The sequence below is a fragment of the Microtus ochrogaster genome, chromosome 1, assembly GCF_000317375.1.
Source record: "Microtus ochrogaster isolate Prairie Vole_2 chromosome 1, MicOch1.0, whole genome shotgun sequence".
NCBI lineage: Eukaryota > Metazoa > Chordata > Mammalia > Rodentia > Cricetidae > Microtus > Microtus ochrogaster.
This window is the reverse complement of record NC_022009.1, coordinates 7,834,499-7,849,844: the sequence shown is the minus strand read 5'-3', so window position 1 is coordinate 7,849,844 and position 15,346 is coordinate 7,834,499. Positions and strand designations below refer to the sequence as shown.

The 15,346-nt window shown below is 37.7% G+C and overlaps 1 protein-coding gene across 2 annotated transcripts in view; it reads left to right on the top strand.

The window, feature by feature from the left end:
• The window catches only part of Sos2 (SOS Ras/Rho guanine nucleotide exchange factor 2), a 102,235-nt gene that overhangs the window by 73,419 nt on the left and 13,470 nt on the right, over nucleotides 1–15,346 (top strand). For both annotated transcript variants that reach the window (XM_005343147.2, XM_005343146.3), the window contains exons 11-17: nucleotides 655–736; nucleotides 1,861–1,983; nucleotides 6,321–6,424; nucleotides 9,288–9,510; nucleotides 12,490–12,609; nucleotides 12,759–12,921; nucleotides 14,660–14,777. In XM_005343147.2, coding sequence (XP_005343204.1) covers nucleotides 655–736; nucleotides 1,861–1,983; nucleotides 6,321–6,424; nucleotides 9,288–9,510; nucleotides 12,490–12,609; nucleotides 12,759–12,921; nucleotides 14,660–14,777 — 933 coding nt within the window. The remainder of the gene's footprint in view (nucleotides 1–654; nucleotides 737–1,860; nucleotides 1,984–6,320; nucleotides 6,425–9,287; nucleotides 9,511–12,489; nucleotides 12,610–12,758; nucleotides 12,922–14,659; nucleotides 14,778–15,346) is intronic.

Below are 15,346 nucleotides of genomic sequence, written 5' to 3'. Positions count from 1 at the left end.
CACATGTGTGCAGGTGTGTGAAACTAGGTTAACATATCACATGTGTGCAGGTGTGTGAAACTAGGTTAACATATCACATGTGTGCAGGTGTGTGATAGGTTAACATATCATGTGTATGCAGGTGTGTGAAACTAGCAAGTACTTTGGTAGGGTCTGAGACCCAAGACAGGAAAAAAATATCAGAGTTGATGCATGGGAGTGGAGTGCCTTCCCAAATAAATAATGAAAAATCAAAAGGACTAAATAATTCATTAAATGTTTCTAAAATGTGTCATTAATTTCAGTGACTAATAAGTGCTCATAAAATGTTTATTTGTAAAATTAAAATTGGAAGCAGTTCTTCTCATTTATCAAGAAATGGTTTAGGCCAGTCACTTGGGAAGCGGAGTGGAGACAAAAAGAGAAGGCATTCAAGGTCATCCGTGGCTACACAGCAGTTTCTGAAGCCAGCCTGGGCTACACGAGACCTTGTCTTTATAGGGAGGAGGGAGGGAGGGAAGGCGAGAGAGAGAAATGTTGCATCTGTCAGGAAAAAAGCTACACTGGGAGTCTCCAAAGTGGAAACAAAAAGGAAAGAAAGGAAAATGTGGTACTTAGAGTTAATTAAAGTAGATAAATTAAACATGAAATCTATTCTTTGCTCTGGTTTTTCAGATCCCAATTTCGTTCGTACTTTTCTTACTACATATCGTTCATTTTGTAAACCACAGGAATTGCTAAGCTTGCTGATAGAACGGTAAGAAAGACATCTCTCACACACGTTTCCTACTAATACTCAGTAGTTCCTGAACGCAGCTCGCTTGTGTTACAGCAACACTGCTGTTCTCTTCAACAGGCTTCCTGAGCCTCTGCCAGTGTGGGCGCGCTCCAGCATGCAATGGGGTTTTAAGTGGGAAACAGAAAAAACAAGCTTCAGTAGTGAAAATTGTATTTCAGTAAAGTTAATTTTGTTTCTTACAGATGTTTATTTACCTTTTACTTTTGCAATAGGCTTGTTATAATACACACACACACACACACACACACACACACACACACACACACGGTTAAATAGAAGACCATAAGCCCTTTTATCCATTTAACTTCAGTAATCATTGACATATCTCATTATTTTCTACAGATTTAGCCATCTTACCCCCAGGATTATTTTGAAGTAGATTCTAGACCAAGATTTTATCTAAATATTTCTATATGTATCTCTAAAAGATAATATTTATTGTTTTTAAAAATCATGTATTATTGAGCCTAAAAACAACAGTTCCTACATTGCTAGTATCTAAATATTAAGATTTAGGCTGAAATTTTTACTGTATTTTTAAGTAGCATTTTAAATGCTTTTGTAGTTAAAAATATAAAATGTTGACCTTTTCTGTGCTTATCAGTGCTACCTATAAAACTTTTAAAAATAAGAATAAGAATACAGGGAGTAGAAAGATGGCTCAGAGGTTAAGAGCAGTAGCTGCTTTCCCTGAGAATCCTTGTTTGGTTCCCAGCACCCACATGGCCTATAACTCCAACTCCAATGGCTCTGGTCTCCATGGGCACCTTAACACACACACACACACACACACACACACACACACACACACACACTCCCTCATGCACACAGTTATGAACACACACACAGGTATGTACAAATAGTAATAATAAAAATAAATTCTTAAAAAAGGAATACAAACCTTGGTACCAAACAGTGGAAGATTTCTTAAGTGCGGGCTTCCCTTGGGGTGGGTGACGCAGTAACTGCTTCCTATGTGATGATGGAAGAAGGATCGCTTAGCCAAAACCTCTTCCTGATGTAGCCAAAGTCTCTCTCATTTATATATGAACACATTTTTCTTCTCTTGATTTTATTCTCAGGTTTGAAATTCCGGAACCAGAACCTACTGAGGCAGACAAATTAGCACTAGAGAAAGGCGAGCAACCCATCAGTGCAGATCTGAAAAGATTTCGCAAGGAATACGTCCAACCTGTGCAACTCAGGTTTGACCCGAATATTACAGCTTTAAAATACTTTATTATATAGTCCATACACAAGTTCTTAGCTCTTCGTTCAAATCCTCTGTCTTTAACTTATTTCGGCCAAGTTTCCCTCTTTCTCTTTAAAGGTAATTTTTAAATAACCCAATGTAGTTTAATTAATTAAATATATTGCACTGTTTATATCATGTGTTTATACACTGAGATGTCTGTTGCTCTCTATTTTTTGTCTGTACTGTGGTGTGCACACATGTGTATGCATGTTCACATGTGTATGGCACATATGTATGCAGGTTCATGTGCATACAGGGCCCCAACGTCAACATCCAGTGTGTCTTCCTTGGTTGCTATCTGCTTTATTTATTGAGACAAGCTAGTGTAGCTAACTAACTTTCCCAGGGCTTCTCCAGTGTTTTCACGACAGAAGAATCTGTTGGGGCTGTAGGTAGCCACATAAACCTTTTTCCCCAGTTTTTTCTTCCACATCCCACTATGCTAGTGTAGTGATTGTGTATGCTTTCACAACTGTAACTCCTTCCCTCTTCAAAATATATAGACATTAGACACTTTAAGGGATCCTTGTAGGAGTGAATGTTTATTTACTATACGTTGCTAGGTACTTACTGTATGCCAGCCATTACCCATTAGTGCTTTATCTTTTCTATATTATCCTTGCAACATCATTTTTTGTAGTGCTAGGGATGTATATAATTTTATGCATACTTCATATATAAGAATATTAAAACTGAGCAAGATAAAGTAATTTGAAATAGATTTTATAAAGAGAGTGGCAAGATAGGGTTAAAATCCACTCCTGACTTCCTTAGCTAGCATATTTTTTTTCTACTAAGCATTGAAAATTTGAAATTCATTTGACTAGTCCCAACAGCCCAAATGAGAACCAAAATAACTACTTCTCTCCATTGCAAACCTATTATTGTACGGATAGAAGACCCTTTCTCTGTGACCACCATGTCCTTGGTTGCTGTTGATCAGTAGGTTGCAGCTTCAGAACTGAGTTTGTTAATTATTTATTTTCCACAGTAATTGCCACAAATAAATGCAGTCTCAGGTAATGGCAATGCCAATGGCTGTCTGATCCGAACATGGCTTTCTTTATAGAAGTTGAACTTATTTACCAATCAAAAACAGAGAAGTCATTAAATTTTCTCTAAGAGCTGTAATACATTTGGTCTAATCTACAGTCAAATTAAGTCTCCTTATATGAGCATACATTTATGAAATTGCTATTTGGAGGAAGAAAATGATTTTTTCTTAGAGAAAACTTTCTCTAAGAGCTGTAATACATTTGGTCTGATCTACAGAGAAATTAAGTCTCCTTCTATGACGCAGGCATTTATTTAATTGCTATTTGGAGGAAGAAAATGATCTTAGACTTGGTCATGTTGATTTTCTGTTTTAGCTTTATATTTATACCATATTACAAGTATAAAAATGACTGCTATAATCATATGGTACCACAATACTGTAATTCTACTGGTAAAAAGGGCAATATGGAAGTTATATGTTACCCTACTTAGGATGTTTCAGTGGCTTACAAAACACACACCTTTATAATAATTTCAGGAGTAGCAGGGCCAGATATCACAGGCCTGGAATCCCAGGTGCTCAGAAAGCTGAGTCAGGGAGATCAAGGTTGGTCTGGGCTACAGAGCAAGTTCAAGACCATTCTAAGCAATTAAATAAAACCCCTTCTCAAAGCATAAAGACATGGCTGGGGACAATGTGTAGTGGTAGAGTACTTGCCTAACATGCTTAAGGCCTTGGTCCAATCTAAGTAGAGTAAATATTCAGGAATAGTAGAGATTAGATTGGAGTAGTTAAGGAAGACATCTTAAGCAAGGTAAAATTTAAGATTCTCCTGGAAGAATGTGTAGGATTTAGCTCCACAGAAACATGGTTGTACATACTGAGGAAAATGGGAAGTCGTACAAAGGCAAACTTGAGACTGATGTGCAGAAGAAATAGCCATTGGAATTGGTGTCAGAGGACAAAGAGAGAGTGGAGTGGGATCAAGTGTATGAGTCAAGAGATCTGACATACATCAGCTGCTGAGCCTGTTCTGTGAGCAGTGAGGATTTGGTAAAATGAAAGGTGGTTTTTCGGTTTTTTTTGTTGTTGTTGTTGTTTTTTTTGGTTTTTTGAGATGGGTTTCTCTGTGTAACAGTCCTGGCTGTCCTAGAACTCACTCTGTATACCAGACCACTCTGGCCTCAAACTCAGAGAGATCTGCCTACCTCCCCAGTGCTGGGATTAAAGGCGTGTGCCACCAAGCCAAGCAAGATGCAGGCATATTTTTACTGCACCTCAGAAAGATGCTCTGTGCCCTTCTCATAGAGCTGTGTCCATGCCCAAAGACACTATTCTGTTTTCCCCTCCATAAACTAGTTTTATCTTTTAATTACATTTAAGTAGGTCTTTATTATTTTCATTTCAGTACTCTTAATTAAAATGCTTTTGAGATTGATCCATGTTGTTTCTATCAGTAGTTTTAAAATTTATTGATATGACCTTATTGTCAATTGTAACTCTTTGACTCAGTGCAAACCAATGGCTCAGAATGACTAGATGGAAAGTTTAGGTATATGTTCAGCTATAAAAGAAACTGTCAGAACTTTTCCGACATAGGGAGATTGTTGTGAGTTCCAGTGTCCATACCCCCACCTGTGTTTGTGGAGGCCCTGTTTTATGCCTCAACTGTATTTCTGAGTATATAGTTTCCCACTGTGCTTTGTTGCCCTTCGTGATTCATTATAAGAACTGTTGCTTCTTTCTGATTATTCATACTCATAGTTATAGAATCTGTTCAGGACATCTTGTCTGTTTTACTAAGTTGTCAATCTTTTATTTTTTTAATGGACTTATGGGGTGAACTGAGAAGGTTGCAGTCTCTACTATATTTTGTCAGGAAAAAATATTTTGTAAATATTAAATATTTTCTTCCACTTAATGGCTAGCCCATTAGTTTTCGTACTGATGTTTTGATAAGCTGAAACGTTTAGTTTTGATAAAATCAGATGATGAGACGTTCTTCTTTCATCTAACAACTTTAGAACTGTGTTGCTGTTGAATTGATGCAAGCATAAGCTAGGAGCCAGCAGTTCTGTGGTCTCTAGATGCAGCCCTGAGCTGCTGCACTGACCAGCCCGCAGTAATGTGAAGTTCTGTGGTCTCTAGATGCAGCCCTGAGCTGCTGCACTGACCAGCCCGCAGTAATGTGAAGTTCTGCCATCTCTAGATGCAGCCCTGAGCTGCTGCACTGACCAGCCCGCAGTAATGTGAAGTTGTTCCATAAAAACAGCATGACACACACTGAGAGTAGCTGGGTTTGCTCACCCTGTTGTGAGGGAAGAAAAGGACCTAACTGCAGATGATAATTTTTTGAAGTAATGAAATAAAATTGCTAATGCAATTAGTTTATATTACAGTATATCTGTGGTAGTGAGTGGAAAATTGCATCTGTATAGAGGATTAAATCTGTATACTTGCAATATCAGAAGTAACCATATTGTGATATTACAAAATAAATGTTCTCTCCAAAGTAGTATTTTTGTCTTTGGAAATAAACAACAAGGTTACAGACTTATTTGTAGCTTACAAAGAAATGATACTGGTTGAATTTAAAATCAAACATAGTAAGTGATAAGTTTTCCATTCTATGTGAAAATGCATCAAAACTTATATTTCAAAAATGATTTTCAGGGGCCTGGGAAAGGGTTAAGTCCGCAAAGTGCCTGAGTCCAATCTCCAGCACCCAGGTTAAGTTCTGAGTATGATCGTGTGAGCCTTCAATCCTAGCCCTGAAGTGGGTGGGGACAGGAGGGGCCTGGAAATATGCTGGCCAGCCAACTTAACTTACTGGTGAGCTCCAGGTCCAGTGAGAGAGCCTGTCTCTGATGATGATGATGGTGATGATGACAGCAATAATGATGATGACGTAAAGGAGTGATTGAAGAAGACACCTGATGTTGACTTCTCTCTCTCATACACACACACACTTTTTCTATTTAAGAACTTAAAAATGTATTTTGTACTATGGAGCATGATTCTTTTATATATGAATAAAGTAAATGTTCTTTTTCTTAATAGGAATCGGTAATAAAGCACAGAAATGAGGTTTTATACTTTACAGCATCTTTAAAGTATCAGTTTACTGCACAGTCTGAAAATAGGCCTTTCTTATATTTTTGAATATTGAGTATATATTAGAGGTTTAAGTGTTGTATGTCTTTGCATATGGAATTCACTTCATAATAGAGAAATGAAAGAAGCTTAATTGAGCACTTAGTTTCACTAAATGTTTCTTTCCATTTTATCAGGATCTTAAATGTCTTTCGCCACTGGGTTGAACATCATTTTTATGACTTTGAAAGAGACCTGGAATTGCTTGAAAGACTAGAATCCTTCATTTCAAGTGTAAGAGGTATATTATTGAAAGGCTTGATTTAATCTTGTATCGTACATGAGTGTACTTTAGAAATAAACTACTTATCACGTTTAGAAAACTGACATCATCCTGCTGTCTCCTCTGGAAAATCTGATGTTTTTAGCGTCATCTGAAGCCATAGAACCTTGTCTTCTCAAGTGTCTGTTGTCTTCTGGTTTTGTCCTGTCAGTGCTGGAGATGGAGCACAAGCCCTGCTGGATTCTAGGCCAGTGCTCTAGCAATCTACTCAGCTGCCTTTGCAATATTTTGAGGATACTTCTTGTAGAGAAGTCAAAGACCTTTAAAATAAATTTAGTATATTTAGGGGCTAACTTGCTGCTGTTTCAGAAGACTCAAGTGCTGTCCCCACCACCCCATCATGCTGCTCATGGTTGCCTAAACTCCAACTCCAGGCTGTCTGACTGTCAGATGTCCTCTTCTGGCCTCTGAACACTCATGGTGTATTCTCTCTCTCTCTCTCATACTCATAAAAAATTATCTTAAATAATTGAACATTTTATGTCACCCCAAGGTTCCAACCCCTTAACTAAATAAAATATGATTAAATTTTCCTCCTATTCTTCTTAATCTTGTTCTTTAATTTGGACCATTAACGTTGAAAAATAGTATTTATTTCTGGAAAAGTATTTCAGGAAATCCCTCTGCACCGGAAAGATAAGTGTTTCCTACTTGAAGTTTCGGAATCACAACCTACAATATGAAACTCTGGGACTTGATAATTAAACATACAGATGTTACCAAAATGTGCATTTTTTTTTTTTTTTTTTTTTTTTTTTTTTTTTCGAGACAGGGTTTCTCTGTAGCTTTTGGTTCTTGTCCTGGCACTAGCTCTTTCTAGACCAGGCTGGCCTCGAACTCACAGAGATCCACCTGCCTCTGCCAAAATGTGCATTATTAAATAAAGCACAAATTTGTTTTAACTAACAGTATACGGCATTGCCGAAAAATAACACAGCAAGCCTAACTTTCTCCATGTCCTGTTTGTTGTTCTTTTCAAAAAAGCAGGAAGCAAATGTTTTCACTCACAGCTTCAAAGGCTTCAGTCTGTGCTTGGCTGGCTCCCTTGTTTGGGGTTGTGATTTGAGGCAGAGGCTGTAATAATGAAGCTGTTCACCTCATAGCAGCTAGGAAGCTAAGAGCTTGCTTGTTCTTTAAGGGAAATTTTATTTAAAATAGAGAATGTATTCCTTTGTCCAACTGTGAGATAGCAAAGATAGCTTTATTGTGCAAGAGCAGCCAGTGCTCCTAACTGCTCAGCCATGTCTCCAGACCTTCACTTTATATTTTTGAGAAAGGGTCTTGTGGATCCCAGGCTGGATTTGAACCCATTAATGTAGGGAAGGGTGATTTTGGACTCTTGTTCCTCTTTCACCTTCTGCTTGCTGGGGATAAATTATATCAAAGCTATTAATGGAAACAGTAAATTGTACATAATCTAAACTTAAAATGTATGTTAGATTTATTTATCTAAAGAAAGTATGTGTGTGTAAATGTCATACATTCTTTCCTGTACAAATTATACCTCAAAATAACCAAATTTTTCATGAGGGAAACTTGATTTTTTTAATAGAAGTAGTTTGCCTACTAATTGAAGACATAATGCTATATCACCTTCTACAGTGCTAATAAAGTAATAGATCCAGAGGACAGAGTGACGGCTCAGTGACTGAGAGTGCTCATTGCTCTTGCAAAGGACCCCGCATACGGCTCATAACTGCCTGGAACCAGCTCAAGGGGAAGCAGACATCCGCTTGTCTCCAAGGGCACCTGCGCATACACACAGACACACAGACACACACACACACACACACACACTCATATTAAAAATTTTTAAATGGATTAGTGATTTAGAATTAGTAAATATCTCAAAAAGAGAAAAAAGCAGACACCTTACATTAGAATTAGATTAGTGTCTCTATCTCTGGTTAGATAAACATGGCAAATGATGCCATAGGTATGAAATTGCAAAAATACAAACTTGGAAAAATCCAACCGAACAAATGGCACAGGATAAATAATTTAGTTTCTTCAGCAAATAAATTGTAAGCATTTTGAATGATAAAAGGGGAACCTGTATATTTAAGGAAAATTATATATTGACTAAATGTCATGTTTGTATCCTTTTTAAATTTTAATTTTATTTATTTGTGTGCATGGATGTTTTGCCTACGTAAATGTATGTGTACCATGGAGGCAAGAAGAGGGCATTGGATCCCCTAGAACTGCACTTACAGCCTGTTGTAGGTGCTTGGTACTGAGCTCGGCCACTGGAAGGTCAGCTGGTGCTCTTAACCGTTGAGCCTTATCTCCAGCCCATTATGTCGTTTTAAAAACAAGTCAACTATATGAAAACATTTGAGCTGGGTGGTGGCACACGCCTTTAATCCCAGCACTGCCCAGGAGGCAGAAGCAGGCGGATCTACATGAGTTCGAGGCCAGCCTGTCTACAAGAGATAGTTTCAGGATAGGCACTAAAAACTCCAGAGAAACCCTGTCTCGAAAATCCAAAAAAAAAGGAAAAAAAAGAAAACATTTGAAAGTTAAATTTGAATACTAGCAAAATATTTGAAGATATCCAAGTATTGCTTTGCTGGGTGTGGTGCAATATCGGCGTTTAGGAAATGGAAGCCCAGGGGTTGAGAGTCCGAGGACTCTGTTTAGACTACACAGTGGGAGTCTGTCTGAAGAAAGGTTTGGGACCAGTCTTTCTATGTAGCAGTGGTACTGTGATTACTGTGAAGTTTCTACGATCACATGCTTGAAAACGAGTGGAGTGGTGACGTCTTGTCGGTGTTGTAGCCCGGTGGTCAAGTCAAGGGCGCTTCTCTTGTTTCCCCAGGGAAGGCTATGAAGAAATGGGTAGAGTCCATTGCTAAAATCATCAAGAGGAAAAAGCAAGCTCAGGCAAATGGAATAAGCCATAATATTACCTTTGAAAGTCCACCTCCACCAATCGAATGGCATATAAGTAGACCAGGCCACTTTGAGACATTTGACCTTATGACACTTCATCCAATAGAAATTGCACGGCAGTTGACGCTTTTGGAGTCTGATCTGTACAGGTAGGTAATGTTAATTTCTTGCTTTATTTCAAGAACTTCGGGTATGCGTCTTACCTGTTTTCAGAATATTTTGCTAATTATACATGAGTATTGAAGAATGGGCCAGAAGAGTGAGAGGAGAAAACTGGCCCTCCAAGTTGTCTTCTGACCACCACACACACAGTGTAAAAAAAAAAAAGACTTCTTCTGTTTTTATTTTGAGACAGGCATTTACAATGTAGTACTAACTAAGCCTCAATTAGAGGTTGCAGTCCCTAATGACAAGGTGATGACAGCTTCCAAGGCAGCCCCACTCCTCATGTGCCCTAGATTGCTGTAGTCTGAGACAGCGCGATCAGTCAGTGTGGATGTGAGGTTGTTGGCTCACCAGTGAATGGATGGTGTGTTGTGACGCAAGCCTTTCTGTACAACCCAGGCTTCAGCGACTGCCGTAGACTGTGTAGGGACTGCTCCCTGCTGAAAAATAAGCCCCTACCATGCTCATGTCATAACCTTCTGGATCCAGAAGCCCCTCATTTGTATCCAGCTGGGTGTGGTGGTATAAGCCTGTCAGCCCAGCAGTCATGAGATAGACAGCAGGAGGATCCAGAGTTCAAAGCCAGCTTTAGCATATAACAAGTTTAGGGCCAACCTGAGCTACATGAAGCCTTGTCTGAAAAAATAGAGTAAACAATACAAAAATTCTGGAGAAGTTATTCTTCCTCATCAGGAGATTTTTTATTAATTAATATTTTGTAATGGGTAGTTTGTGTGGATGTCTGCATCAAGTTGCATTGCCTAGTGTTTCCAGGTATTGGATCCACTGGGACTCAAGTTACAGACACTTGTGAGTCACCATGTGGGTGCTGGGAATTGAACCCTGGTCCTCTGGAAAAACAGCCCATGCTTTTAACAGCCTTTTTTTTTTTTTTAATGGATTGCACTGGGAAAGCAAGGCTATAAATGTTACTACTCTGGAGACTGTAGGACAGAGCCAGAGATAAACTGTCTTCATTAGAATTGGTGCCTGTGCTTTGCTCTGGTTGTGCCATTCAGAATCTTACCTCTAACCTGCCACCAGATGTTTATAAACATCTGACTAAGAATACCGTGCTGTATTTTAAGTAATGTGGAATTCGATTAGTGTTCTAAATAGTTTTGTATTGTGATTTGTGGCAGGTAAGTATAAACTTGTTACTTTAGGCAGCAAAGCAAATAGTACTGAATAAAATTTTTCCTCATGATTGAGTGTGAGATCAGTTTTTTTTTATTTTATTTTATTTTTTTTTTTTTTTGGTTTTTCGAGACAGGGTTTCTCTGTGGCTTTGGAGCCTGTCCTGGAACTAGCTCTGTAGACCAGGCTGGTCTCGAACTCACAGAGATCCGCCTGCCTCTGCCTCCCGAGTGCTGGGATTAAAGGTGTGCGCCACCACTGCCCGGCTTGAGATCAGTTTTTAAAATGATATGGATATCATTGTTTTAAAGTATGTAACTCCTTGTAGACATTCAAGTGGATATTTTGTGGAATAGAAATGCTAAGTGTTCTGTGGTTTGTTTGATAGAGGAAAGGTAACATACAGACATCGATACTGTGGGTAGATTTCTAGTGAATAAAGTTCTAAGTAAGCAAAGTTATTCTGAAAAGGCCAGATATGTTAGTAGATGCCTACAATCCCAGCACTTGGAAAACTGGAAGGAGAAAAGGCAAAAGTTGAAGGCTTTGTTCTAATACAGAGAGAATCCAAGGCTATCCTTGACTACATGAGTCCTTGTCTCAAGACAGCAATAAATACTCCAAAAACTGTTAGCAAGTACCCATTTATCTTCAAGTCTACTGACCAAAAAGTTTTTAAATATTGAAAACTAGAGGACATTGATGGCAATGACTTTGGCCAGTTTTTAAATTATACAGGCCTGACTCATTAATGGTTATATATTCTCTTCTGGTTTTTATTAGTTATTTCAAGCATTCCAAATATAGATAATAATGAATGTTCATGGACAATAAAATTATTATTTTTTTTGAAATTATTTTTTTAATATTAATTTATTTATTATGTATACAGTATTCTGTCTGTGTGTATGCCTGCTGGCCAGAAGAGGGCACCAGACCTTATTACAGATTGTTGTGAGCCACCATGTAGTTGCTGGGAATTGAACTCAGGGCCTTTGGAAGAGCAGGCAATGCTCTTAACCTCTGAGCCATCTCTCCAGCCCCCAAGATTGAAATTCTTACAATTTTCCCTAATTACACTATTCTCCTTTCCTTCCAAAATATTATTATTACCTAGGACTTGATATTTATTCTCCCTGTTTGTCTTTATTGTTTAGGTGTCTCTGTGTATAGTCCTAAGTAATACGTAGCATTATCTTGCATATCTTAAAGCCACATATATTTATAATACCACTCTGTGCCAAGTTTTTTTATTTAGATTATTTTTGATATTTGTTCAAGTGGATGTCGAGTTCAATTTACTTACTTTAGCCACTGTGTAATATTTCATTATGGCTGTTCTCTTCTTTCTCTAGTTCTTGATAGTTAGCTTCTAGGCAGCTTGGGGTTTTTCACTTTTATAAACAATGTCACTGAGCATTCTTGTAAATGCATTCCCACTACTGTGCAAGTTTATCCTAGAGGCTGAGTTGCTTTCTCAGTGTGTGTGTCTTCAGTGCTGTGAGATATTACCAAGTAGTCGAGCGGTTGGTGAACCATCTTCACCTCCGTACCAGCACTGGAGGCTTCCTGCTTTCTACCTCACCTTTGGTGTTATCATCAGACTTCTATTAGTTTGACAGGTATTTTATTGGGATTTTATTGTAGGTTTAGGACCCCTCCTCACCTCAAGTGATAAAGCATTTTTTCGTGTTTATGACTGTTTGGGTCTAATCTTTGTGACTTGACTTGCATATACATTTCTCAGTTTATGCTGTGGAAGCATTTAGATAACCTAGCGCTAGTCTTTTGTAGGGTGAGTTGTGTTGATTTTTGATGTTTTACAGGAAAGTCCAACCGTCTGAACTTGTAGGGAGTGTCTGGACCAAAGAAGATAAAGAAATAAACTCTCCAAATTTATTAAAAATGATTCGCCATACAACAAACCTCACTCTCTGGTTTGAAAAGTAAGTTTTTATTTACTCTGTTTTATTGTACCTTAGTAGTCATAATGTTAAGTCATATTTAAGCTAAAGCTCTGGCTTTACAAAGAAGTTTCTTGTTTTCCAACTGAGGTGAAAATTTTTCTAAGGCACGAATATTTTGTTGTTGTTAGATGCATTGTGGAAGCAGAAAACTTTGAGGAGCGGGTGGCAGTGCTCAGTAGAATAATAGAAATCCTGCAGGTGTTCCAAGATTTGAATAATTTCAATGGCGTGTTGGAAATAGTCAGTGCGGTCAACTCGGTATCAGTATACAGGCTAGACCACACGTTTGAGGTAAGTTTTAACTTGAATGTTTTATCTTTTGGGGAAGGCAGGTAAAATTAATGTAAGAGAATACTTCTACCTATTTTTAAGCAAATATTTTTAAAAATCTGCCCTTTCCCCTTAACTACAGAGGTAGAATTATTAAAGTATGTATCAGCATATACTGACAAGTATGGACTTTTTTCGGTGGCACATTGGTAATCTCATAAATGACAAAAAAATTTAAGTGTATATTCACTATGCAAATACTTCTTAGTTACTTTTAATGTATAGTCAAAAAATAGATAAACCTTTCTGAAACCTAAGATTGTTTTATTTTAAATTATGAAGTAATCTTTAATTTTTAAAGAAAGCTTGGGAGGTACTGAAGTATATGGATATTTTGTGTCTTTTAATTTAAAAATGAACATCATATTCTATGTACAAATTTATGACGTGTCTTATTTTTGTAAATTTTGTTCTGTTTATTAGTTTGTTTCTCAAAACAAGGGATTTTTTAGTGACTAAATAGTTATTCTTGTGGATGAATTATAATTTAGTCTGTCATTCTGTTTGGAAAAAACTAAGTTATTTCTGATTTTCATTTGGATATATAATTTATCACGGACTGTTCATTCATTCATTCACATGTCTCTTTGAAGCCCTGATTCTTTCTGTAGAATCAGTTTGTAGAAGTCCTGGGTCATCTTCAGACTTTTGGTATTTCCTTGCTTCTTGTTCTGAGGTACAGTCCATTATCAGCATGGCAGGAAGCAAGACAGCTTGCAGGCAGACGTGGTGCTGGGACTGAGAGTCTTTGCATCTTGATCCAAAGGAAGTGAACTGAAACACTGGCTGTGGCTTGAATATATATGGGACTTCATAACTCCCACAGCGACACACTTCTTCCAACAAGACCACACCTACTCCAAGGCCACATCTCCTACTAGTACCACTCACTTTGAGGGCCATTTTCTTTCAAACCACTTTAAACTCCCTGGACCCCAAAGGCTTGTACCCAATCTCATAATTTAAAAAAAATCATTCATTCCAACTTCAAAAGTTCCCATAGTCTCTAACAGTCTCAAACTTATTTTGAGTCTAAAGTTCAAAATCTCATCTGATATTCATGCAGTCTTTAACTATAATCCCCTACAAAATCAAAATCAAAAAGCAGATTACATACTTTCAACATATAATGGCATCGGATATACATTACCATCCCAAAATGCAGGGAAGGGAGCATAGTGAGGAAATACTGAACAAAAGCAAGACAAAAAACCAGTTGGGCAAACTCCAAATTCTGCAGCTCCCTGTGTCTGATATCAAAATGTTCTTCACATCTTCAGCTCCTTTCAATTCTGTTGACTGCAACACACTTTCTCTTGGGCTGGTATCACCCGCTATCAGCAGCTCTCCTCGGCAGGAATCCCACGACTCTGGCATCTCCAACTCTTGGGGTCCGAGCACATTTAGTCCTGAAGGGTCGTCCTCCTCCTCTCTGTCCCTGCAGTGTGTGCCTGGAGGATGGAAGCAAATAAGGCCCGAGGAGAACTCACTATTCCTAATCTTCTAATTTATAGTAGAAAGAACACAAACTCTACAGATAAAACAGGATTATATGTTTTAGCAATTTCCAAAGGAATAAGACTCACAATTTTAAAAATCATTTTAAGTATGCAAAATTTTATCAATCCTAAATTCTTGAGGATCTTTATATATGATTGAATTATATGCAAGAATTATATTCAGTGTACATGTTTTAAAGGCATTGCAAGAAAGGAAAAGGAGAATTCTGGATGATGCTGTGGAATTGAGTCAGGACCACTTCAAAAAATACTTAGTAAAACTGAAGTCAATCAATCCACCATGCGTGCCTTTTTTTGGTAAGTTACTAAATATAGATACTGTATCTTAAAGATAAATGCGTTGTAACCAGAGGGATGGGGTCTTTCTACTAGATAGGTTGTCTTCATACATATGAATTTATTATTTATCTGTATTGGTAAATAAAAGACAAAAATCTCCATTTCCTTGTCTGAATAATGAAAATCAAAATAATTGCCTTTTAAAGTTGGTACCATTTTCCTGTACTTCTTCGTACAGCCTGTGAAGACTTGTCAGGCGCAGCTGCTGTTCTTGTTTGTGTCACATCTGCAGTGTTTTCTGTAATTATTGTAAAAGTGCTTTTTACAGAGTCTTTATTTTAAAAAAAAACTTTTCGGGGATTCAAAACAGGATTTCTCTGTAGCTTTGGAGCCTGTCCTGTAGACCAGGCTGGGCTCAAACTCACAGAGATCCACTTGTCTTTGTTTCCCAAGTGTTGGGATTAAAGGTGTGTGCCACCACTGCCTATAAAAAAACTTTTTAACACAGAATTACAACATAACTAATATAAATTACATTGGGCAGAGCTTCATAATGTGAACTTTTCTTAAATATAATTATATAACTA